The sequence below is a fragment of the Aethina tumida genome, chromosome 5, assembly GCF_024364675.1.
Source record: "Aethina tumida isolate Nest 87 chromosome 5, icAetTumi1.1, whole genome shotgun sequence".
Lineage (NCBI taxonomy): Eukaryota > Metazoa > Arthropoda > Insecta > Coleoptera > Nitidulidae > Aethina > Aethina tumida.
In genome coordinates this window covers 19,339,785-19,366,267 of record NC_065439.1, presented here as the reverse complement: position 1 = coordinate 19,366,267, position 26,483 = coordinate 19,339,785, and the positions used below count along the sequence as shown (strand labels likewise).

At 28.5% G+C, this 26,483-nt stretch overlaps 1 protein-coding gene and 1 long non-coding RNA gene across 3 annotated transcripts in view; both read right to left on the bottom strand.

Annotated features, from left to right (window-relative positions):
• LOC126265758 (uncharacterized) overlaps window positions 1-26,483 on the bottom strand; it is a 186,042-nt gene that overhangs the window by 52,329 nt on the left and 107,230 nt on the right. The window lies entirely within an intron of this gene.
• Window positions 1-26,483, bottom strand: part of LOC109596169 (uncharacterized) — a 90,272-nt gene that overhangs the window by 52,329 nt on the left and 11,460 nt on the right. Inside the window, exon 2 of the mRNA XM_020011665.2 lies at window positions 13,746-13,803. Within this exon, the coding sequence (XP_019867224.2) occupies window positions 13,746-13,803 (58 nt within the window). The remainder of the gene's footprint in view (window positions 1-13,745; window positions 13,804-26,483) is intronic.

The window sequence follows — 26,483 nt, the reverse complement described above, 5'->3', positions numbered from 1 at the left end:
TATAAATAAAATAAGTATCTGAAATATATGTTTTGAACTGGTTATCACAAACTTTCAATCAATTCAGTGATAATTTTTCTTATAGCTTTACTAATACTAAAGATAAATTTTTCTTTATTTCTTCAGCATTAATTTAATCTAATTTAATGACATTTATTTCTTTCTTAAGCATTACTTTTTTGTTTAAATGCTTAAATATTAATTTTTATTATTTAATTAATACTTGAATAATTACTTCCATATTTTTATTAAAAAAATATTAATAAATCTAAAATATTTAAAAATAAAATGTTAATTTTCGATATTTCTTATCGTTTAATTGTTGTCCAACATAAGAATATTGGTTAAGAAGTAATAATAATTCAATACAAAAGTAATATTATTAAAATATTTTTACAATTTTTAAAAAATATATTGCATATGTCATTAGTCTTATTAGTATAATGTGAATTAACCAAATATTAAATTATTAAAAAAAAATGTATAAAAATATACAAGAAAAATAAATAAATATAAATACTTGTTTTCACAGTTATGTTCAAACTTTTCCCACATAATACGAATTTTTAAATATTATCACAGTTTCTGACAAAGTAGTACAAACATATACAGAAACAAAACAGTATTTATTATCTATAACAAGGCAGCTTGATGATTGATATTGTTATCATATTTTATGACCACACGAAGACAATAACGAATAATCGTTATTACACAACAGAAGCCACGACATATAAATATAGTAGCCGATTGATTATACCATTTATACACAAAAACAATAATTTGTTGGGAACGGATCCTAAGGCGGAAAGGAAAACAAGAAAACGTAGAGGCCATCGTTGTGACGGAACAGGGACAATAAATAAAAGGCGATGGTCCAGACTTACTCTGTCAGCAAATTCAATTTTCTTAATTCCCCCCTTGAGTTTGCCATAAATAAAGTAATTTTGAGAGTTGTACATAATGTAATGAATTAAGACATTGTGTTTATTGTGCAGTAACCGCAGCTATGTGCCCTTAAAGCTTTTTCCCCTAGTTTAATTATATAGTTTTTGATGGTCCCATGAAAACTGTCTGTAACGCTTTACTGAGGTAATCAGCGTAAAAGCGGCATAAAATATTTTTACGGTATTAAGTTCTATTAATTTCGACGTAAAATCGGGGAGGTGGATATCTGGGAGAGCACTAAAGCAAAAATGATTTAATAATGGGAGGACGGATCAGTTAATTTTCGGGGCGATTTTGCATAAAAATCGATCCGCCGTATCGTGTATCTCCGACGGTAAAACCCAAAGTTGCTTATGATGCGCCGGCATTTTCTCGGGCAGCTCATAAATTTTCACAAGATGTGCCTTACAAAGAAACATATAGCGAAAAATTTCGATTAAGTTTCCTCCGGCTTTGCCGACTGGACCAGGCACAAGAAGTAAATTATTGTGGCGACGAGGACTTTCTTTCGGGAACGTTTAAAACGAAAGTTCCGCCGCTCCCGTCTCCGGTAATAAGATAAGCCCTTGATGGGCAATTGCCCTTTAACTTCATTCTCCCCTTTCCGTCTTCTTGCCGAATTGAATGCCGAAAGGATGATAATCGAAACTGTTTAAATTTTATTTTAGTTTATCTCGTTCCGGCGACTGTTATTACGTTGGATTTTCGTCGTTGCAATATGTCTGAAATTGGGACGAGATGGCAGTCGGTAATTTTTTGGGCTCCCGCGAAAATTTATGTTTAATATTAAATTGTAAGAGAAAACGAATTAGGTCAATAAATGGGATTAAGGTTCTTGTAGTGTATGGCACGTTATGATGGAGTTTAGGAACATTAATCTGGACACTCGAAATAAAATTGTCTGCGCTTTTCTTCGACTTCTCGTTTAATACAGATGCGAATTCAAGAGGCCCGAACAAATCTGTCTTTATAAATCGTCACGATCGTCTTAATGGTTTACGAGTTCATTTCGGATATTGTCATCCCCAGAAAGTGTTTTAAAAATAATTGTGCGAGATACGATTTAGAATTTAGTGATTTTGATGAGACATTTAAAAGAAACAATTAATGACATCTTTAAAATGGTAAATATTTTAGTCATAACTCTCTCATCTAATGTAAAATATGTGTAAGGTTGTTTTAATTTATACTGAATAATTGGCAATGATATGGATATTTAAACGACAAATGAAAATTTGTTACTCTACATATAAGGAATAGTATATATAGAAAAAAATATCAATATATTTGTTTTGTGAATATTTATTTTTCTTTTGTACTTTTTTTTAACAAATTATTGTAATTATATTCAGTTTACAGAGGTAAAACTTTTTATAGTCTAAGAAGTATTAAGTAAGAAGTTAATTAAAAAAGTTTATTGAAAAAGAGAATGAAAAATAAAAACATACTGTTTTAAGAAATTGCTCAAATTATAATAATCTCCTCGAATTATTAAATAGTGTTGATTCTAATGCCAATATCCCTTCTGATAAAAATGTAGCCTTTTACTGGATCAATATGAAAGTGGAGCCTCAACATCTGGTTAAACAGGTTTTGGTCGGTAAGGAGGTTCGGATTACGGTGTTTTCAGGGTGGATGCCTTGTGTGAGAACTCGAGAACATTAATCTGGACACTCAAAATAAACTTGTCCCCCGTTTTCTTTCACATTTCTTTTAATGTCGTATCCAAACATCTCCGACAAATCTGTCTTCGTGTGAGGGATAATAATCCAACATTAATGATCTGCTACGCAATTTACGAAATGCTTCGGGATCTTATTAAAAATTTAATCATTACTAAACATAATATGGAACCGCTTCGTGTGTAATTAACGATTATTGTTGAGTGATTGAAACCGAAATTAACACTGTGATTAATAGATTTAGGCTCTATTGCGTGATAATGTGTTCATCAATATTGGATTAACTCACTGATGTTTAATTTAAAATTCCATCCGTTAGTAGTACATTGAATAGTTAAAATTTTAACTTTCATTTAACCAGTAAATTATATGGTACAAATTTTCAATAAATTGTTTAGCTCAATTTTGTTGATGTTTATATTAAAGATAGAGCTGTTTATTACACTTGTTCGGTTCGGTCCTCTCGAACAATTTAGTTTTCAAGAAAATTGCCCGTATGTGTAGTAAATACTTTCGAAATTTCTTGGCTACAATTGCGAGTGGTAGCCTTAAAAAAATATATATACACACAGTATATAACGATGTTACGAAAATCGTAAAAATTTCATTAAAAACGTGAGAAATTACTAAAAACGTAAAGTGACTTAATTCCATACGATCAAATTCCATACGATTAAAATCCGTACGATCATTTTCCATACGATGAAATACCGTATGATCAAAATCCATATGATCATTTTCGATACGATTAAAATCCATACGGTCATTTTCCAAACGATTAAAATCCATACGATCATTTTCCATTTGATCAAAATCCATACGATCATTTCCCATACGATCAAAATCCATATGATCATTTTCCATACGATCAAATTCCATACGATCATTTTCCATACGATCGAAATCAATACTATCAATTTTCATATAATTAAAATCTATAGTATTAAAATCTATACGATTAAATTCATACTGATTAAATTACATAGTTCCACTTTAATATCTTTATGGATTTTTATTTTTTTACTAATACTAATTTCCTGAAAAATCGTTAAAAAAGTAAAAATAAATAATTTTAATTCTTCCTGGATTCCCAAAAAAATGGGAACGAACTCAAAACGTAAGATATAACTAAAAGACATAATCATTTTATTAAAAGAACCATTCTTTTTCATTTAAATTAATTTTATGATTAACCATTATTGTTAAATTAAAATATTATTGTTCCAGATTTTGTTTTATAAATATTAAAATACTTACCGATATAAAAATCATGAAACATTAGTAAAAAATACTTAAATACTCCAACTAAATTCAGTGTAGTACTTAATGAAAGCATGAAAAGCATTTTATAATGCATTTTTTCTTCGATTGAATTCAGTAAATTTACTTTTTCAATTTTTAGTTGATTTTAAATGTTTCATAAATATAAATATGCGACATGACGTGCTTTGATCTGTTCAGAAGAGATTGTAGAAGATATTTTCGTGTTTTTAATAAATTTCCTAATGTAATACATTTTATTTATGTACTAAAATTTATTATTCAGACTATTAAATAATGTTTAAATTTTATTAATTTTATTTTGTATGCATCTCATATTTTTAGATAAGATTTGTATATGAGGACTATTTTATTTTAACATTAAATAACCCACCGTAACGTATATTATATTTTTTTATTTATTTTTATATTATGAAATTTATTCTTTTGACTGTTCTTCAATTTATATAAATTTGATACCATTTATAGCATATATTTCTTAGATAGCCAGATTAATTATTATTAATTTTATTAAATAAAAACATGATAAATAAATCTTTAACTAAGTATATTATTTTTATCACAATTAACTGTAAGAGCTGATTTGCTTTTTTGGTCAGAAAACCACTGAATATATATAATAGCAATAAAAAACAAAGACACTTGCAAACAAATCGGACAAGGATCATTTGTCGGCCGGTGGTTAAATTTTCGAGATTTTGCACCGGTTTTTGCAAGCGATAGTGATTAATGACCAGTAAATTTTCCGAACATCAACACCGATTTTCGATCGCTTTTATCTCGTAACCAGACGAAAAAGTCGAATCACGATGGCCAACCGGTTAGCCGGTGCAACGATGCGGATATTAAAACGTTTCAAAAAATTCTCACTTGACACACGTCGATTTCGCAATTCGAAATCCGTCATGCCGGCAAACAACCCCGGACTCCGTCTTAGGGAAACCGTTGCAGCAAGCGGGATCGGGGGATTAGGTCGTCCCCACTCACCGAACGTTCGGCCATAAAATTAAATTGTTATTGCAGTTTACACAATACTGTCCTCGACGACGGATGCTGCAAGGTCGTGCGTTTCGTGGAAACGATCCCGAAATTTATTCAACTATTTAAACCAATTCCCCAATAACTGGCAGAACAAACAAGGCCATTCGGCGGAGGCTCCGAAAAATCAAAGACCCGCATCCGCAGATATTCATACCGGCGAACGTGCCACGAAAAACAATAACCAAAAAGGGGACCAATTATTACCGTCGAAGCTTGGATTCGTCGGCTATAATTCGCACGAACTTGGCACAACTATCGTCCCTTTGTGTTTTAATTGAAGTTGCATGTCGCATGTGCGGGACGATTTTCTATAGAAAATTCGGTAAAAGTACAACGTTTCGCAAATCCGAGAGATTTGCGTTTTGTAGGTGAGTGGGAAATTGAAATTCCATTTGAAACGTCAATTTATCGTCGTGGCGACAATTGAACATAATGGGTCGTACGACAGATGTTTCCTGTTTGTCTGAAGAGGCTGTATCACCAGCACGTGCAGTTAATAATCTTGATAAATACATTAATGGGAATGTAATAATGATGGACTATAAATCTGGTAATATTGGTATTAATTTCTGGTGAGCTGATCATGATTATTAGGAATTATTGATGAATGGATCCATTAGAAGATCAAGAGAGAAGATAGGATAAATTTATTATTATTCTGTTCAAATGAACTAATAAAAAAGTAAAATAGATCTTATTACTACTATGCCAAAAGTAGGTTTTAAATAATATTGATCATATTTTTTACAGTATTTTAAAGGTATATTAATTAAATAGTACCTGTTAAAAAAGGATCTAAGAGCGTATAAAATAAATTACTTTTAATATAATCAACTTATTCTTAGAATTTGTTTAATAGTAATTAATTATTGGATTGGTTACGCATTCGTCATTTTTAACAACAGTTGTAAAAATGGTGGATGTGAAACAAAAAACTTAATTAAAATATTCAAATGAATTAGAATAAGATATTTGATAACATAAAATTAATTGCGTTTTGGATGTAGTTGTAATTATACAATTTGTTTGCGCATTCACGATATTTAAACATTTATTACACATCGAAATCATATCATATGTATATCATTTATAGTATTTTAAAGATTACTTTAGTGATTATTTAAAAAATTTAAATAGTACGTATTAAAAATGGATCTAACAATAGTTAAAATAAATTATTTTTATTATGATCAACTTATTCTTAGAATTTGTTTAATAGTAAATAATTACATATGGCATTGGTTGCGCATTCACCATTTTTAACAACAGTGGTAAAAATGCGAAACAAAAAACTTAAGTAAAATATTCAAATGAATTAGGATAAGATACAGTAAGTCTGAAGATAATAATTAATCACTATGTTTAAGAACTTAAACAATTAAATTGATTTTTTTATATATTTGTTCTTTATTTTGTCACCTAGGGACGTATCCCCTATTTTTATGAGTTTATAAACAATACCTAATTTTTACTGACCATTCTATTGAATATATTTCATATTATTAATATTAAATGTGCGTAATTTGATTATTATTCCAACTATATTTAATTTTTTGTTTAAATTTAATTATATCTATACGTATTATTTTTATTATAATTTTTATACAATATAATTTAATAGAAAAAAATTAAATTAAATTGTATATTAATAAAATGTACAAAATATTTTGTAAATTTAAAGATTTCGTTTGATACTAATACAAACAAAATATTTGATAAAATTATATATGAAATATGATTGTTAATTTACTTATTAATTTGGATAATTCTGATATTTTTAATTAATGTTTAATCGGATATTAGTTTCAAAATTGTAAATTTGTAGACTACGAGTTATTCATTTTCATAATAAATATTGAAATTAAACCAACAATATATTCAAAAAATATTATTGTTCCAGATTTTGTTTTATAAATATTAAAATATTATTGTTGCACAAAAAAAATATTTAAATAAAAATCATGAAACATTTTTTATTCGGTAAACCAATATTGTTGTAAAAACAAAACTAAAAAGGGATACTTTAAAATAAATATATTCTATCAAACAAATATTGCTTTTGTGGGTGGACTCTTTTAATTAACTATATTTAAAGCAAAAAATACTCAAATACTCCAACTAAATTCAGTGTAGTACTTAATAAAAGCATGAGAAGCATTTTATAATTCATTTGTTCTTTGAGTGGATTCAGTAAATTTACTTTTTTAATTTTTAGTATATTTTAAATGATTGATAAATATAAATATGCGATATGATGTGCTTTGATCTGTTCAGAAGAGATTGTAGAAGATATTTTCGTATATTTTAATAAATTTCACTAATGTGAAAGAATAATTTAATTTAAAAATTAACAACAAAAATGTTCAACTATTAAACATAAATTTACAGAACTTGCGATTTAATTTGTTAAGGTTATGTATCAACAAATAATTTCAGATATATTTATTTGCTTATAATTACTTAAAAAATTATTTACAAGAAGCTTTTGTGATAAAATTTAAAAATTATCAAAACTGATTAAAAATACATTTATTATTAAAAATAATATATAGTTATTGAAGTAATTAATGTAAGTTTTTGCATCATTAATAATGTTTTTACTTCAACACAATTTTTTGTTATACTTCTGTGGCAGCGTCTGACCTGATGATGAGATTGTTTAGTACATTTTTTCGTATAGGTCCCACATTTTTGGTAACGTAGCAAAGTTAACGATAATGTATATGAACTAAAAGAATAAGTTCTTCTATTAACGTTAATTGCATGATAGTTATCAATTGAATTATTTTATAAGGTTATTATCTTAATTAAGTAAGAGGAAATATATAAAAATATTGGACAATAATTTTTAATAAATATACAGAACAATACATATATTTTTAAGTAGAAAAATATTTTTTAATTGTTACACAGATCAAAATAATAGATGGAAGAAAAAATAAAATAAATAAATATTATGAAATAAATATTTTACCTAAAAAAATAATTCTGGAAATTGATCACAACTAAAAGAAATAATAAAAAAGTATTTAAATGAAATAAACAATATTAAATAAACATATTTATTTGTCTCAAAAATATACATTTATCACTAAAATATAAAAAAACACTAAAGTCCACAATAAATAAATCATTGGCAAGAAACTCAACTCCATAATTTCCCTTGTTTTGACCTGTACGAAACAGATAGCAACTAACCGAGACGTTCGTCCATTTTTTCGTGTGAGAAATTAATGGTTTCGTAACTTTTTGTGCGTCCAACACCAAAATGAAAACAATAATAAATTCAACCGGACCGATAACGTATGAATAATTGCGTTCGAGTTTGCATTTCAAAAAAAAATCCCCCGTGATAAACGCCATTAAAATGTTATCGGCCGGGCAAACGTTTGGGACCGATGTGCGACTTAATGACACGTCGTCCATAAATGGAATTTAAATTGTTATTTCATCGATAATTGCTATTTGTTTTATTATGATGATTGCCACATTGGACCCGTGATGTATTGTCGTTTTGATTGCAAACCGACCAACGGAGTGTAACCATTAATTACGCTCGTAGGGTGAGAAACGCCGAATTAATCGTACAAAAAATGCACAAAATAAAATTCGTTCCTGTTGTGCGACCGGAATAAAAATAAACCGTCGCCGGAATTCTTATTTACCGTCCTTATTAAAACGGAACAGCTTAAACGGATTTAATTCAGCTTGAAAAAGTCTTTTTAAACACCCCCGGAGTCAACAAACAAATCAACTGGCGTCGCGAAGAAGGAGTCTTTAAGTCGATCGGTAAATTTTCTGTGCGACAATAAAATAGAGCTATTTAGAGAGTGTTTCAATTTCACTGAGCTCGTTGCAGCGCCGCCATAAACTTCCGTCCGACATCATTTTTACCGTGGAACGGGGAAATATTACTGCACTAACCCTATTTGCAGTCGTGTTAAACTGCCATAACGGATTAAAACTGATACGATGATAAAATACGAACTGTTATGATGCGGACTTATTTAATTAAAGGTTTGAATATTCCATCCGGATTCGCGATTCAGCCTGAAAAGTCCTCGTATTTTTGTAATTTTTCAGGCGTAATAAACTGGATGGGTGATATAGTTTTACATTTGAACTTTGGCATTTGTCGCTGAATAGTATAATTCGACTCTTCCATGAAATTGCTCTTTTAAAAGAAAATACTTGAAAATTTAAGTGTCCAATCATTTAGAACTTTCATTATTTCAGTACCTCATAAAAATATTTTTATTTTATTATGTTAAAACTTTTATTTGAGGTACCGGGAAGAGCTGTTTACCTCTTTGGTTTATGATTAATTTGAATACATTATTGTATTAAATCATATACAATATGTTTATAAAATAAGTGTTCAAAATTTGGGAGAAGGTATACTAAAGAAAATTTAAATAAAATTTTTGTCAAGAAAACACCACCACAAATCTAAATTTCAAGGTCACCCATATTTCAAAGTTATATTCTGGATAACTTCGAACGATCAAATTCCATACGATCACTTTCCATACGATTAAAATCCGTACGATCATTTTCCATACTATGAAAATCCGTACGATCCAAATCCATTGATCATTTTCCATACGATCAATATTCATACGAACATTTTCCATACGATCAACATCGATATGATCATTTTCCATAGGATCAAATTCCCGTATGATCATTTTCCATACCATCAAAATCCATACGATCAATTTCCATAGAATTAAAATATATAGGATAAAATCCATACGATTAAATTCATATTGATTAAATTACATAGTTTCACTTTAATAACTTTATGGATTTTTATTTATTTACTAATACTAATTTCCTGAAAAGTCATTAAAAAAGTAAAAATAAATAATTCTAATTCTTCCTGTATTCCCAAAAAATTACTAAAAACGTAAGAAATCCAATCCAATTTTATTTATATGTATAGATAAAAAATATTCAATATTAATAATAATATATATATATATATATATATATATATATATATATATATATATATATATATTTATATTTATTTATTTATTTATTTATTTTAAATGACTGTAAAATATATTTGAATATTTTTTATCTATACATATAAATAAAATTGGATTGGATTTCTTACGTTTTTAGTAATTTTTTGGGAATCCAGCAAGAATTAAAATTATTTATTTTTACTTTTTTAATGATTTTTCAGGAAATTAGTATTAGTAAATAAATAAAAATCCATAAAGTTATTAAAGTGAAACTATGTAATTTAATCAGTATGAATTTAATCGTATGGATTTTATCCTATAGATTTTAATTGTATGGAAATTGATCGTATAGATTTTGATTGTATGGAATTTGATTCTATGGAAAATGATCATACGGGAATTTGATCCTATGGAAAATGATCATATCGATGTTGATCGTATGGAAAATGATCGTATGGATATTGATCGTATGGAAAATGATCAATAGATTTTGATCGTACGGATTTTCATCGTATGGAAAATGATCGTATCTGTTATCTAATATTGTGAAACAGTTTAGTAATTTATTTATAAAATTAAACCACTTTATAATTTATGACACAAGAAGAATGACTTGCATGTATGATCGCTTGGCCTTAAACTTAAATTATTGTTCTTAAATTGTTATTAGTTAAAAATGAGATCCAAATACAAAGAAACAAACTGCAAATGTTACTACAGAGCACCAAACAAATTATATTCTACGCAATCTAAAATACAAATCAGTTGGATGACGCAATAAAAATTGTGTATGGTTCTATCAATAAATTTTCTCGGTATTGCGATATTAAAATTGAGCTATTTAGAGCACTGTTTCGATTTAACGAGACGATGGCCTGTCATAAAATTCGAACGTCATTTGCAAGCAGTGCAGTTCAGCTGAACGTGTTAAAACTCGTTATAAATACCTAATGGAAACATTGTTCAGCCGGCTTCCGTAATTATCGATCAACAATGTTTGTTGGGGAAAAACTAATAATAATAAAAAAAAAGGAACAGTCAACGTTGTGACAAAGATTTATGGGTCACAAACTGTCGAAAGTTATTTAATATAATTTAACCCCTGTCATTTTCGAAAACTTGTTTATTATTATTTCCCATCACAATGGTCCTTGTGTCCGCACATCGGAACGGAGTGAAATATGGTTGTCGAATGAATGAATGTTCCGTGGATGTTCTGATAGACGTTTATGCACCTTTTAAATATACACATACACGAACCGGCGACCATTTATCAGCCGGTTGGACCGCTGAATCCCTCGTCACAGGGAAGGTTTCAAGGAAATCCTTGATGTATGATGTTTGAGACGCCGCCAACAACACCGAGACTCGATCCTTGAGATTTTAGAATTATCAACTGGCAGGGCAAATTCATTATCAACTACCAACAATAACTTAGGACATGCCTTTTAACAGCTTTTATTATTGAATCATTGAATAAAATTTCTTACTTTTTGTTACTTTATTTGTAGGATAGACAGATTACTTCAAAAGTATGAAAATGTAATGTTTCATGAAAATATTATAAAATATTATTATAATTAAAATTGTGTGAAATTACGTTTTTAATTTGAAACTTTAATTAAACCAGTTTATTTCTTCACACTCATTTTTATTGCCTCATTAATTTAAATTATCTATTTTATTTAATATTTCTATTATTGCTATATAAAATCTGTTCCTTAAAAAACTAAACTGGACTAAATTCCAAAGCTTTTAAAACCTTCAATTCAGGTCAATTTAATTATTAACCAACAATAATAATCTCAGATCCCCTTCTTAAGGCACATTATAACTTTTAAACTACTTTTATTACTGAATCTTCGAAAAAAGTTTCTTTAGTGTCTGTGTTACTTAATTTGTTTGTTGGATTTCCAAAGAACTTCAAAAGTAAACAGTTCCCTAGATAATTTTTTACGTTATGGAATTAAATTTTCTCAGAATACTTTTCTTTAATAACTAAAGTAAACAAGTCAACAATTTTATGACATTTAATTTTTTTATTAGTTATTATAGAAGTTCAAGATTTAACATTGTAAACTAGATGTAAATTTTTTATATATGACCTCATTTAAAATTAATTGTTAACGATAAATACTCTTTAACTGCTTTTTTTATTGGATCATCAAATAAAGTTTCCTTATGGTCTTACTGTTTGTTGCTAGTAAAAGTTTACAAGGTAGTTTTTTACTTTAGATAGAATTAAGTCACCTTTAGTCTTCTTAGGTTTAATACCTAAAGTATAAAAGTCGACACTTTTATGGGATTTGAATTTTTTTATACATAACTTGTTTAAAAATAATTATCGATAATAAATAAAATTTATTGCCCCAAACTTTTCAATTTAATTTGATTAATAGATATTTTCAAAATACCCAACCAGCATTTTAACTCTTAATTTGTTTTCTAAAATTATTTAAATTACGCCAATTTATTTCGTTACACATTGTTTTCATTTCTTTAAAATTTAAAATTTCCATTGTTGCAGTAAAAATTACACCAAATATTATTCTTAAAAATTTATATCATCGCCATCGTTACCAAAAATCAATGTTTCAGATTTATAATCATCAACTGGAAGGAATTATTCACTAATTACTAAGTAAAAAAATCAGATTTAGTACTTAAGTCATATTTGTAAATTGTCTCTATCTTTAAACTGTTTTCATTATTGGATACTCGAATAAAGTTCCTTTACTGTCTTATCCTTTGTTACTTGATTTGTTTCTTGGTCTGGGGGGCAGTTTAAAAGCTAAAATTACTTAAAATATAGCAATTTAATTCGTTACACTTTTTCATTTTAAATTTTATTTTATATTTAATATTTCAAATATTTCTGTACAAAAAATTGTATGATCAACAACAAGTAACAGAAAAAAATAATTATAATTAATGTACATACCTTTTAACTCCTTTATTATATACTTGAAAAAAGTTTCTTTATTGTCTTATTCGTTACTTGATTTATTTGTCGGGCTTCCAAAAAACAGTTTCCAAGATAATTAAGAATTAAGTAATCTCAGGATGCTTTTCTTTAATAATTAATGTAAGCAAATCCACAATTTTATGAAACTTAATACTTTTATTTGTAATTTTAAATCAGTCAAAAATTTTACGCACAGCCACGTTTAAAATTAATTAATAATGGTAAGAAAAAATAATTAATTACCTCTTCGATATCGTGTTTTATAATTACAACGCAAGATTCTTTAAAGTAAAATTAATATTACTGCTTTAGGAGAAAACACATTAAAATTGGGTGAGCTTACTTTTTTAATTTATAATCAGATATGTATTCTAAAAATAGCCAAGAAATTAACTTTCTTGCCCATTATTTATGCAACACTTTAAGGATTTATAAATTAATTTAAATTCTCTTTTATATTTAAAATTCCCATTACAGCCGTAGAAAAACATCAGAAAGAAAAAATTCGTAAAAAATTGAATCAATTTATTTCAAGACATGAGGATTATATCGCGTTTTAACAAAATCCCAAATGGAGTTTTTCCCAGTCTCGGAAAATTGTATGGATTTGAAGACAGAAATAAATAGCTTCACCTCCCAATAAAACTGACCCCTTTATCCTCGCCCGCACACACAGGTCGAACTACTTATCTCGTCGTTCGCACCCTCTGTTGTTGAGGTTTTACGCTTTTAACGATAAAATTATCGCACATCCAAAAGATAGGTTTATGTTTCGTCGTCGAGACAATGGGCCGCACAAAAGGAAAATCCGGAGTACATAAATTAAGGACTGTGTCTTGGGCCGGTCCCACTTACCTCTGTCTGTGCATTTCGCCACGCAGTCCTTCACGATGGAGCCCTCACTTATATATTTCTGGAACAAAAGTACACATCAGACATAATTCAAGTCCCACGAAAAGCTTTTAAAAAGACGCCGTTTATATGCTATATCTATGTAAATAAACACGGGAACGCCAAAATTAACTGCTGGTGGTCTCCATAATAGTTTGAGGATTCAAAAATCTTATTTTCATAGCATCACTTACTTTTTCTATAGAATTAAAGTATGGGGAATTTGCTGGCCAAAGTAAAAGCTTATGTTATTCTCTTCGTATACTTCGAATGATCCTCGTAGTATTTGGCCTAGTGTTATTCTGCTGGAAAATGGAAATTGAGCTCATATTGGTTAAATAGGGTAACACAATGGGTAAAACTAAGTTATTACGATGTGGTTTTCATTAAAAGGAACTCGGTTCTTTTACCAATATTAATTCCTCCCAAAAACATCAATAAACCTCCTCTAAAATTCATCACCTCACGAACATGTAGCCGTCCTTGGTGTCCAGGTTCTCTCCAGATACGTGTCCTTCCAGAATCTGGGTGGTAGCAAAATCTTGACTCATCAGAAAAGAGAATGTTTTTATAAAAATTTGATGAGTCAATAACACAAGAAATACGATAAATAGTAAAAAATCATTATTTTTTGCATTAAAAAATTTGTTATATAAGGTGTTCTTTTATGTTTAGTTATGTTATTTTATTTTTTAGACACTGACTGTGTATGTTTTTCCGAATCAAAGATCCAACTAACCGTTTCGGCTGCACAATTAATCAGCAATTAGTCTTCATTAGAGCTGAGGCTCGGATCATTAATTCTGAAGCAATTTTTCTCCGTATTAATGCCGACACTTTATCAATCACCTGAGACTCCAGTTTACAAACAAATTAATTGCAGTTCATAATAATTACTCCTAGTGGTATTTTGCCCGTGCTCCAAAACTTAACGACGTTTATTTTCCGTTGGGGAATTTAAGTAATGCGGTCCCACCCTTTCATCTGCCGTACCACCAAGAGTTAAATTTTGCCCCGGTTATTACGTTTCCTTTGCCCGCCCGAACTTTGAACTTATTTACTTTTAAAGCAACGCCGCATGTGAAATTCCTACTTCCGTACGCGGCGGCATTCACTATAAAAATTGCACCGCTAAACATCCGCATTTATTGGGTCCCGTTGCGGAGTCGACTTATTGTGAAATATTCGCTCAGCAAAATAAAACGGTGCATTATTCAACGTGCTCGAGTGGCGTTTCGTGTAATTCGTTCTATCCTCCGGCCCTGCACCTCGTTAATTAAGGCAAATAAATAAGGCTCCGAATAAAAATAATTAACGCCAATATTTCAATTTCGTGCGTGTCGAAATTGGAAGCTGACGTGAAAGATAGAAACGTAAAAGACGCGTCTCAAGAGTGTCATACCAAAAATTGGAAAACTGGGGATTGATGCAAAAAAAACTGCTTTCAAATCACGAAGGATCAATTGAGCTGAAAGCTTTTCACTGTAGCGTGTTTGGACGTACATTAAAAAATTGAAATGTTCATGTTTTCCGTTTTTTATTAATTAGTTAGCTGGCACATGATATGATCAAATTGAGTTTGTGTGGAAAGCTTTTTGAAATGTGTGTTTTTGAGGCGATTAATATAGTTGAAATTTATTTTTTTTTTAATTGAAACATTTAATTATAACTGAATTAATGAAACATAAATGTTATTAAATCATTTACATGATATGTTTTATATTATTTTTAATTATAATATAATTGAATTCAAAAATTCTAATGAAGTATGCAATTACTAATAATTAATCCAATGAAAAATTAAATTTTAAATTAACTTCTAGAGATTTTCAATATTTATTAAAATTATGCGTAGAAATTCTTCTTTAAGAAGACAATTTAATATCATTTCCAATTAAATATTTGACTTGTAATATTGTAAATAGTTCAGGCCAACAATTTAAATTAAAAGTACGAAATTTAATTTCTGAAGTTCGAAAGTTGTATGTCTATCAAACAAGTAATATTAAAGCAACATTAAAGCAATATTAAAATTTATGGTACACACAAAATTTTCCAATATTTCAACTTCTATAAAATTATTTCAAAGAAAATTATTTTTATATTAAATTTAATGACGTAAAACAAATAATATTAATAGGAAAACACTAGTTTTTCACTATAATATGTCGAATAGAGAAATGTTATGTTACATTATTGTACTAATAAAGAAGCATGTTTACTATTTTTATTCATTTAATTGAAAATAATTTTAGTTTATTTAATGTTTTATGTTTATTGTGTAAACGTCCATTATGAAACAGGTTTTTAGAGTTTATATAATTATCATTCGAAATGTTTTATATAATTTAAAAAATAAATTATGTGTCAAAAAAAATAAAAGTTTCTTAAAAACATTTATTTTTGTGATAATATAATGAATAGTAAAATGTTTAATACTATATTACTTTTTAATAATAGTAAAAAAATAATTATTAAAGAGTCATAAAAGAAAATAATTTTACCTTTTATAATTTTTTATGTTTATATATACATGTTAAATATGCAGTAAGAAATTAATTTTTATAGTTAATGTAATTATAATTACTGGTAATTTTTTATTAATGTAAACACTTTTGTTTTTTAAAATATATAATTAATTACTTAATTAATTACTGTTTTTTAATTGCTTTCTAATAAGAAAAAATCCAATAACCAAAAAATCTTAATCTAAAAATTATTATTGTTATATTTAATATATATGTTAATGATTATATAATTGCCATGAAAAATGTTTGAAATTTTTTATAAAAATATTTATTATTTTTACTCATAAATAATATTCATTTCGAGATATAATTTTTATATATATATATATATATATATAAATGTATGGATTTTTAAAATATTTAATTAATTAATAAGTATGTTCATTATTTATCATACAACAAATTTAATTATAACCAAAATATTGAGTCATTACTTAAAATTATAGGAAAATTAAAAAAAAAAATGAAAAAATAAAAAATAAGAAATCTTTTAAAATTGAATTATTGTAATTTTTACAATATACAATAAATAATATCTGAAAAATAATAAATTACTTTACTAAAAATAAATAAAATTTTCTAAAAAAATATTTATTATTTTTATTCATAATCATATTAAAAAATAATTAATTATTATTATATTAATTATTAATTAATTATACAAGGTGTTTTACAACTCACTGTTACACAACAAGTCCATTAAAAAAAATTGTAAGAGAGTAACAGTAAACGAGATAAAAAATAATTCGATCCATCTATCAAAACTGTTCGAAGTTGTTCCCACTGATTTGAATCCAAGCTTCGGCCCGCCGAATCCAATTTTAGCACATCGTTCTTTTTAACCCTCTGTACAGGGTATTTCACAACTTATCCTACAAATTTTAACCACATACTCACAACATTTTCTTAGTTAGATTAGCTGATTTTTTCAAACTCACAGCACATTTTTAAGTAGCACTGTTAACTCAAAATACAATGTACGAAAATAAAGGTAAAATAGAAAAGAAAAAGAAAATTACTTTTTCAGGTCCTAAAATAAATTTTCTTATTCAAAATCTTGCCCTACTATAATAAAATCTAAATCAAGAAACAACCATATTTTACGGAAGAGATTTGACGGCACATCTATAATTTAAGCTTGATCCATTTCGGCACATCGATTTTAAAATTTGCGAATGCTATTAAACCCCCTCACTGAATAGTTTTATGTCGCTTCCTCTCAAACGATAAACCGACACAATGGTTATTGAACACACCATCAACACCTCCAGTGCCCCTAATCGCGTTACATTCACGAAGGGGGGGACTAGTTTTGATTGAAAGGCCCCCCACACGAAATCGTTCAATATTTGGCACAGCGGCAGCCAACTCCTCAATTTTTAAATTATTAAAACCGCACTAAGCTCTGAATCAATTCTGGTTGTTTACTCGTTCCCTTAAACCCAGCAGATTTATCATTTTACTGTCACGAACCATAATTCCACGCGAAACCCGCAGATCTAAATTATTCCACGTCTACTGCATCACCGGCGGATGAAAACAGTCGGTTTAAAACTCGAAACGAAATAGTTCTCGAACTGCACAACTTTCTTTTACAAAAGGATCCGAGCCCGATCAATTTGAAACACCGGTGCAGAGACGTGTTTTGTAATTATTATGTTTTTCCCAGCCAGAAATTGTCTGCTTTGTGGTTTAGTCTATTTGTTAATTAGTGAATACTTTTAATTAATTAGCTGATGAGATTTAATAATGAATGAACAGACAGCTTTCAATAATTTATGCTTACATTACCATGATTTTTTCTTCCAAGCACTATAATATATATAAAAGACAAAACTAAAATTGTGGAAAATGTTAGGGAAATCGGAAAGTAATGTCGTTTCCTTATATTAATTTGAAACGAATAAATATTTAATAAATCTTTATTTGCAATTAATAATATAATCATTCTCGTTATCAACAACCTTTTGCCATCTAAAAAAGCTATTCGAAGTTCTTCTGTACAGGGTGTTTCGCAACTTATCTGACAAATTTTAACCACAAACTCACAGCATTTTCTTCAAATACTTTGTAAATGCGACACGCACGGTACATTTTTAAGTAGCACTTTCAACTCAAAATACAATGTACGAAAAAAAAAGGTAAAATAGATAAGAAAAAGAAAATTACTTTTTCAGCAATATAAAACTCAATTTAAATCATAAATGGTCCCAAAATAAATTTTCTTATACAAAATCTTGTCCTACTATAAACGTGTCGTGTAATTATTATGTTTTTCGCAGCCAGAAATTGTCTGCTTTCTGGTTTAGACTATTTGTTAATTAGTTAATTAATTAATTGATGAGATTTAATAATGAATGAACCACTTGTAATAATTTATGCTTATATTAGCAGAATTTTTCCCCCAAGTACTTGCATATAAAAGACAAAACGAAAATTGTGGAAAAAAAACAATTTTATAGAAAATATTAGGGGGACCGGAAAGTTATGTCGCTTTCTTATATTAAATTAAAACGAATAAATATTTAATAAATATTTATTTTTAATCTATACATATAAATAAAATTGGAGTGTCTGTTTGTAATATTGAAAATCGCGTGTAAATTAATTTAAATTAAAAAGAATTGTTTTTTTAATAAAATGATTGTCTTTTAGTTATTTCTTACGTTTTTAGTAATTTTTTGGGAATCCAGAATCCAGAAAAAATAAAAATCCATAAAGTTATTAAATTGCAACTATGTAATTTAATCAGTATGAATTTAATCGTATGGATTTTAATCATATAGATTTTAATTGTATGGAAATGGATCGTATGGATTTTGATCGTATAGAATTTGATCCTATGGAAAATGATCCTATGGATTTTGATCATATTGAAAATGATCGTATGGAAAATGATCGTATGGATTTTGATCGAATGGAAAATGATCGTATGGATTTTGTTCGAATGGAAAATGATCGTATGGATTTTGATCGTATGTAAAATGATCGTATGGATTTTGATCATATGGAAAATGATCGTATGAATTTTGATCGTGTGGATTTTGGTCGTACGGATTTTCATCGTATGGAAAATGATCGTATAGAATTTGATGGTATGGAATTAGATCACTTTACGTTTTCAGTAATTTCTCACGTTGTTAATGAATTTTTGAGATTTTAGTAGTTTTTTACGTTTTTAGAAAATTTTTACGTTTTTCGTAACATCGTTATATTTTTGTATATACTGTATGTATATATATTTCTTTAAGGCTACCACTCGTAATTGTAGCAATTAATGCACCCAAGAAATTTCGAAAGAATGGCTCATTAGTATTTACTACTCATACGGGAAATTTTCTTCGAAACTAAATTGTTCAAGAGGACCGAAATTTCTTCCAATTTTGCTTTCACAAGAAATTTTTTTCACAATAATTTTCACATGAAATTTTTATAATTAAAAATTTTTTGTTATAGAAGTGTAATAAACAGCTTTTCAAATATAAAATCTATACATATAAATAAAATTGGAAAGTCTCTTTGTAATATTGAAATAACTGCCTAGAAAACGATCGTATTCAACACACTATCGGACTTCGCGAGTACAGCTAGTTATAAATATAAACCTATGTTTTAATAAATTTACAAAGATATACATTTATTTTTCCCGTTTTCAAAAAATATTAATTAGAATCAATTATTATTGCCTTAATTTCTTAGAACAGTGTTTGTTGCATATTAAATTACTTTAGATATAATTCAAATTATTCACGTCAAAAGACGAACAGCGTAATTAGCATATGAAACTGAATACAGCGAACAACAGTTTAAATTTAAATTTACATTAGTTCGAGCATTGGTATTTTTCACCCAAGTATATACTTGTAAATTTACATAAAATGAGACAAAGGAAACAGTGCGGTGTAAAAAGAAAGGTGTTGTCAAATATAAAGTGGAACTGTTGACACAATACCAGTTTACGGAAAGGAAATCCATAATTCATACAGCTGCAGCTTCCGGTCCAATGCATTTTTAAACCCCACCGCGTGTTTTTATTATTTATTTTCATTCACATCGGCCGCAGTTTACCGTACGCGATTGCGAAAAGAATCGAAACGGTGGTGGTAACTGGAGAAATTAAACGGATTACTCCCTACCTACTAAAATTATGCGGACATAAGTGATAAAACTACTCGCATTTACAATTTAAATTCGACTTGGAGAATCGCAGCTCTCAAAAGCGCCGGTCGGTGTTATGACGACGGACGAATCTGCGAGTCTTCTACATCGAAATAAAAAAAAATGGCCAGAGATAAATTTAAATGTGCCATCTGTAACAATTACGCTTCCTTAAGAAGCCGGCTTCATGAATTATTAAGTGGAGGATTTGAATAATTTTTCGGATTTCGGTCGACAATGAGATTTTAGATTCGATGGGTAATTTAGTTCTTCGGATGTTTTTGAGTTGTTTATGCGGGTCGTATGTGAGAAATTCACGGATTAACATCGATATCTGGACCGTGAAAAGCTTTCAGTACAATTGATCCTTCGTGATTTGAGTAGTGTACTTTTTGCCCGGTACATGCGGCATCGCAATTTTTCTACGACACACTCGAGACACGTTCTTTCCTATTAAAATTTATGTTGTTATGGGACATCACATCGATATTTATTTGAAACGACTTCCGGGCCAATATCAAGTGCTCTAACAAAGCTTTCAACCTTTAAGCTCTTGTTATGATACGATACATCATTAAAATGAGCTCGCAAATTTATGGAATACTCGCAGGAGTAATTAATTTATTAATATGAATTATTAACTACATTATTCAAAGTATTGATTAATTCAATATAAAATTGGATGAAAAATTATTTATTGTATGGTACATAAAAATGTCAAACAGTAATAATAAGTTTATTTATAATTAGTTACATCATAAAAATTTATTTTCATCATTTATGTTTTATATAAATTATATTATTTATGTAAAAATAGAACATATTAATATCGATTTTGATAAATTCAATAAAAAATTTTGTTTGTTTGTATAAATTTATTTAAGATTAGTTTAAAATTAGTTGAAATATTAGTTTTTAAGTCTTTATTTTTAGTCAATATTATTATCACCCTCATTATCAACAACTTTTTGCCATCTAGAGTACAATTTTTCAATCTCGAACCGATAAAAATCAATTGTTTTTTGAATAATATATCTCGAGATGGCATTTTGGACCTCATCATGGAAAATGTTGTACGGATCGGAATAAATGAGAATCCAAGGATGCAATATCGGGTGAGTATGGTGGATGAGGCAGTACCTCCCAGCCCAATTCATTATTTTTTTCCAATAAATAATAAAGGTCTGTATTAACAGTTTGTTTAGTTTTCAGGACTTAAAAGTGTACAAATCCGAGAAAACTGGAGCAAACTCACAGAAGTACCTTTTTGGGATGTAAACCGGGCTTCGCATTTCCTCGTGGTGATTCATTTGTACAAAGCAGGACCTATTTTTTGTTTCCAGTGATCTTCTGACAGATTAGAGAAGACCCAAACTTCTGCCCTGCTGATTTTTCCAATCTGTTGTAAATATTCCTGAATGGTCGACCAAAGTTGGTTAAGGGTGTTCGACAGTTCTTCGATTGTTTGACATGGATTTACTTCCACTTCTGCCCTTAGCATGTCGTTGTCTAATGTCTTCATTGATTGATAAGAGTCAAAGAAATCAAAATTACCGAAACTTATCATGAAAACCAATGACAATGATCTGTTAAAAGAATCAAAAATCGACATAACAAAGTGCACAATAACTACATTATTCAAAGTATTGATTAATTCAATATAAAATTGGATGAAAAATTATTTATTGTATGGTACATAAAAATGTCAAACAGTAATAAGTTTATTTATAATTGGTTACATCATAAAAATTTATTTTCATCATTTATGTTTTATATAAATTATATTATTTATGTAAAAATAGAACATATTAATATCGATTTTGATAAATTCAATAAAAAATTTTGTTTGTTTGTATCAATTTATTTAAGATTTGTTTAAAATTAGTCAAAATATTAGTTTTTAAGTCTTTATTTTTAGTCAATATTATTATCACCCTCATTATCAACAACTTTTTGCCATCTAGTGTACAATTTTTCAATCTCGGACCGATAAAAATCAATTGGTTTTTGAATAATACATCTCGAGATGGCATTTTGGACCTCATCATGGAAAATGTTGTACAGATCGGAATAAATGAGAATCCAAGGATGCAATATCGAGTGAGTATGGTGGATGAGGCAGTACCTCCCAGCCCAATTCATTATTTTTTCCAATAAATAATAAAGGTCTGTATTAACAGTTTGTTTAGTTTTCAGGACTTAAAAGTGTACAAATCCGAGAAAACTGGAGCAAACTCACAGAAGTACCTTTTTGGGATGTAAACCGGGCTTCGCAGTTCCTCGTGGTGATTCATTTGTACAAAGCAGGACCTATTTTTTGTTTCCAGTGATCTTCTGACAGATTAGAGAAGACCCAAACTTCTGCCCTGCTGATTTTTCCAATCTGCTGTAAATATTCCTGAATGGTCAACCAAAGTTGGTTAAGGGTGTTCGACAGTTCTTCGATTGTTTGACATGGATTTACTTCCACTTCTGCCCTTAGCATGTCGTTGTCTAATGTCTTCATTGATTGATAAGAGTCAAAGAAATCAAAATTACCGAAACTTATCATGAAAACCAATGACAATGATCTGTTAAAAGAATCAAAAATCGACATAACAAAGTGCACAATAACTACATTATTCAAAGTATTGATTAATTCAATATAAAATTGGATGAAAAATTATTTATTGTATGGTACATAAAAATGTCAAACAGTAATAAGTTTATTTATAATTGGTTACATCATAAAAATTTATTTTCATCATTTATGTTTTATATAAATTATATTATTTATGTAAAAATAGAACATATTAATATCGATTTTGATAAATTCAATAAAAAATTTTGTTTGTTTGTATCAATTTATTTAAGATTTGTTTAAAATTAGTCAAAATATTAGTTTTTAAGTCTTTATTTTTAGTCAATATTATTATCACCCTCATTATCAACAACTTTTTGCCATCTAGTGTACAATTTTTCAATCTCGGACCGATAAAAATCAATTGGTTTTTGAATAATACATCTCGAGATGGCATTTTGGACCTCATCATGGAAAATGTTGTACGAATCGGAATAAATGAAAATCCAATGATGCAATATCGGGTGAGTATGGTGGATGAGGCAGTACCTCCCAGCCCAATTCATTATTTTTTTCCAATAAATAATAAAGGTCTGTATTAACAGTTTGTTTAGTTTTCAGGACTTAAAAGTGTACAAATCCGAGAAAACTGGAGCAAACTCACAGAAGTACCTTTTTGGGATGTAAACCGGGCTTCGCATTTCCTCGTGGTGATTCATTTGTACAAAGCAGGACCTATTTTTTGTTTCCAGTGATCTTCTGACAGATTAGAGAAGACCCAAACTTCTGCCCTGCTGATTTTTCCAATCTGTTGTAAATATTCCTGAATGGTCGACCAAAGTTGGTTAAGGGTGTTCGACAGTTCTTCGATTGTTTGACATGGATTTACTTCCACTTCTGCCCTTAGCATGTCGTTGTCTAATGTCTTCATTGATTTATAAGAGTCAAAGAAATCAAAATTACCGAAACTTATCATGAAAACCAATGACAATGATCTGTTAAAAGAATCAAAAATCGACATAACAAAGTGCACAATAACTACATTATTCAAAGTATTGATTAATTCAATATAAAATTGGATGAAAAATTATTTATTGTATGGTACATAAAAATGTCAAACAGTAATAAGTTTATTTATAATTGGTTACATCATAAAAATTTATTTTCATCATTTATGTTTTATATAAATTATATTATTTATGTAAAAATAGAACATATTAATATCGATTTTGATAAATTCAATAAAAAATTTTGTTTGTTTGTATCAATTTATTTAAGATTTGTTTAAAATTAGTCAAAATATTAGTTTTTAAGTCTTTATTTTTAGTCAATATTATTATCACCCTCATTATCAACAACTTTTTGCCATCTAGTGTACAATTTTTCAATCTCGGACCGATAAAAATCAATTGGTTTTTGAATAATACATCTCGAGATGGCATTTTGGACCTCATCATGGAAAATGTTGTACGGATCGGAATAAATGAGAATCCAAGGATGCAATATCGAGTGAGTATGGTGGATGAGGCAGTACCTCCCAGCCCAATTCATTATTTTTTCCAATAAATAATAAAGGTCTGTATTAACAGTTTGTTTAGTTTTCAGGACTTAAAAGTGTACAAATCCGAGAAAACTGGAGCAAACTCACAGAAGTACCTTTTTGGGATGTAAACCGGGCTTCGCAGTTCCTCGTGGTGATTCATTTGTACAAAGCAGAACCTATCTTTTGTTTCCAGTGATCTTCTGACAGATTAGAGAAGACCCAAACTTCTGCCCTGCTGATTTTTCCAATCTGCTGTAAATATTCCTGAATGGTCGACCAAAGTTGGTTAAGGGTGTTCGACAGTTCTTCGATTGTTTGACATGGATTTACTTCCACTTCTGCCCTTAGCATGTCGTTGTCTAATGTCTTCATTGATTGATAAGAGTCAAAGAAATCAAAATTACCGAAACTTATCTTGAAAACCAATGACAATGATCTGTTAAAAGAATCAAAAATCGACATAACAAAGTGCACAATAACTACATTATTCAAAGTATTGATTAATTCAATATAAAATTGGATGAAAAATTATTTATTGTATGGTACATAAAAATGTCAAACAGTAATAAGTTTATTTATAATTGGTTACATCATAAAAATTTATTTTCATCATTTATGTTTTATATAAATTATATTATTTATGTAAAAATAGAACATATTAATATCGATTTTGATAAATTCAATAAAAAATTTTGTTTGTTTGTATAAATTTATTTAAGATTCGTTTAAAATTAGTCGAAATATTAGTTTTTAAGTCTTTATTTTTAGTCAATATTATTATCACCCTCATTATCAACAACTTTTTGCCATCTAGTGTACAATTTTTCAATCTCGGACCGATAAAAATCAATTGGTTTTCGAATAATATATCTCGAGATGGCATTTTGGACCTCATCATGGAAAATGTTGTACGGATCGGAATAAATGAAAATCCAAGGATGCAATATCGGGTGAGTATGGTGGATGAGGCAGTACCTCCCACCCCAATTCATTATTTTTTTCCAATAAATAATAAAGGTCTGTATTAACAGTTTGTTTAGTTTTCAGGTCTTAAAAATGTACAAATCCAAGAAAACTGGAGCAATCTCACAGAAGTACCCTTTTTTGGGATGTAAACCGGGCTTCGCAGTTCCTCGTGGTGATTCATTTGTACAAAGCAGGTCCTATTTTTTTGTTTCCAGTGATCTTCTGACAGATTAGAGAAGACCCAAACTTCTGCCCTGCTGATTTTTCCAATCTGCTGTAAATATTCCTGAATGGTCAACCAAAGTTGGTTAAGGGTGTTCGACAGTTCTTCGATTGTTTGACATGGATTTACTTCCACTTCTGCCCTTAGCATGTCGTTGTCTAATGTCTTCATTGATTGATAAGAGTCAAAAAAATCAAAATTACCGAAACTTATCATGAAAACCAATGACAATGATCTGTTAAAAGAATCAAAAATCGACATAGCAAAGTGCACAATAACTACATTATTCAAAGTATTGATTAATTCAATATAAAATTGGATGAAAAATTATTTATTGTATGGTACATAAAAATGTCAAGCAGTAATAAGTTTAGTTATAATTGGTTACATCATAAAAATTTTATTCATCATTTATGTTTAATATAAATTATATTATTTATGTAAAAATAGAACATATTAATATCGATTTTGATAAATTCAATAAAAAATTTTGTTTGTTTGTATCAATTTATTTAAGATTCGTTTAAAATTAGTCGAAATATTAGTTTTTAAGTCTTTATTTTTAGTCAATATTATTATCACCCTCATTATCAACAACTTTTTGCCATCTAGTGTACAATTTTTCAATCTCGGACCGATAAAAATCAATTGGTTTTCGAATAATATATCTCGAGATGGCATTTTGGACCTCATCATGGAAAATGTTGTACGGATCGGAATAAAT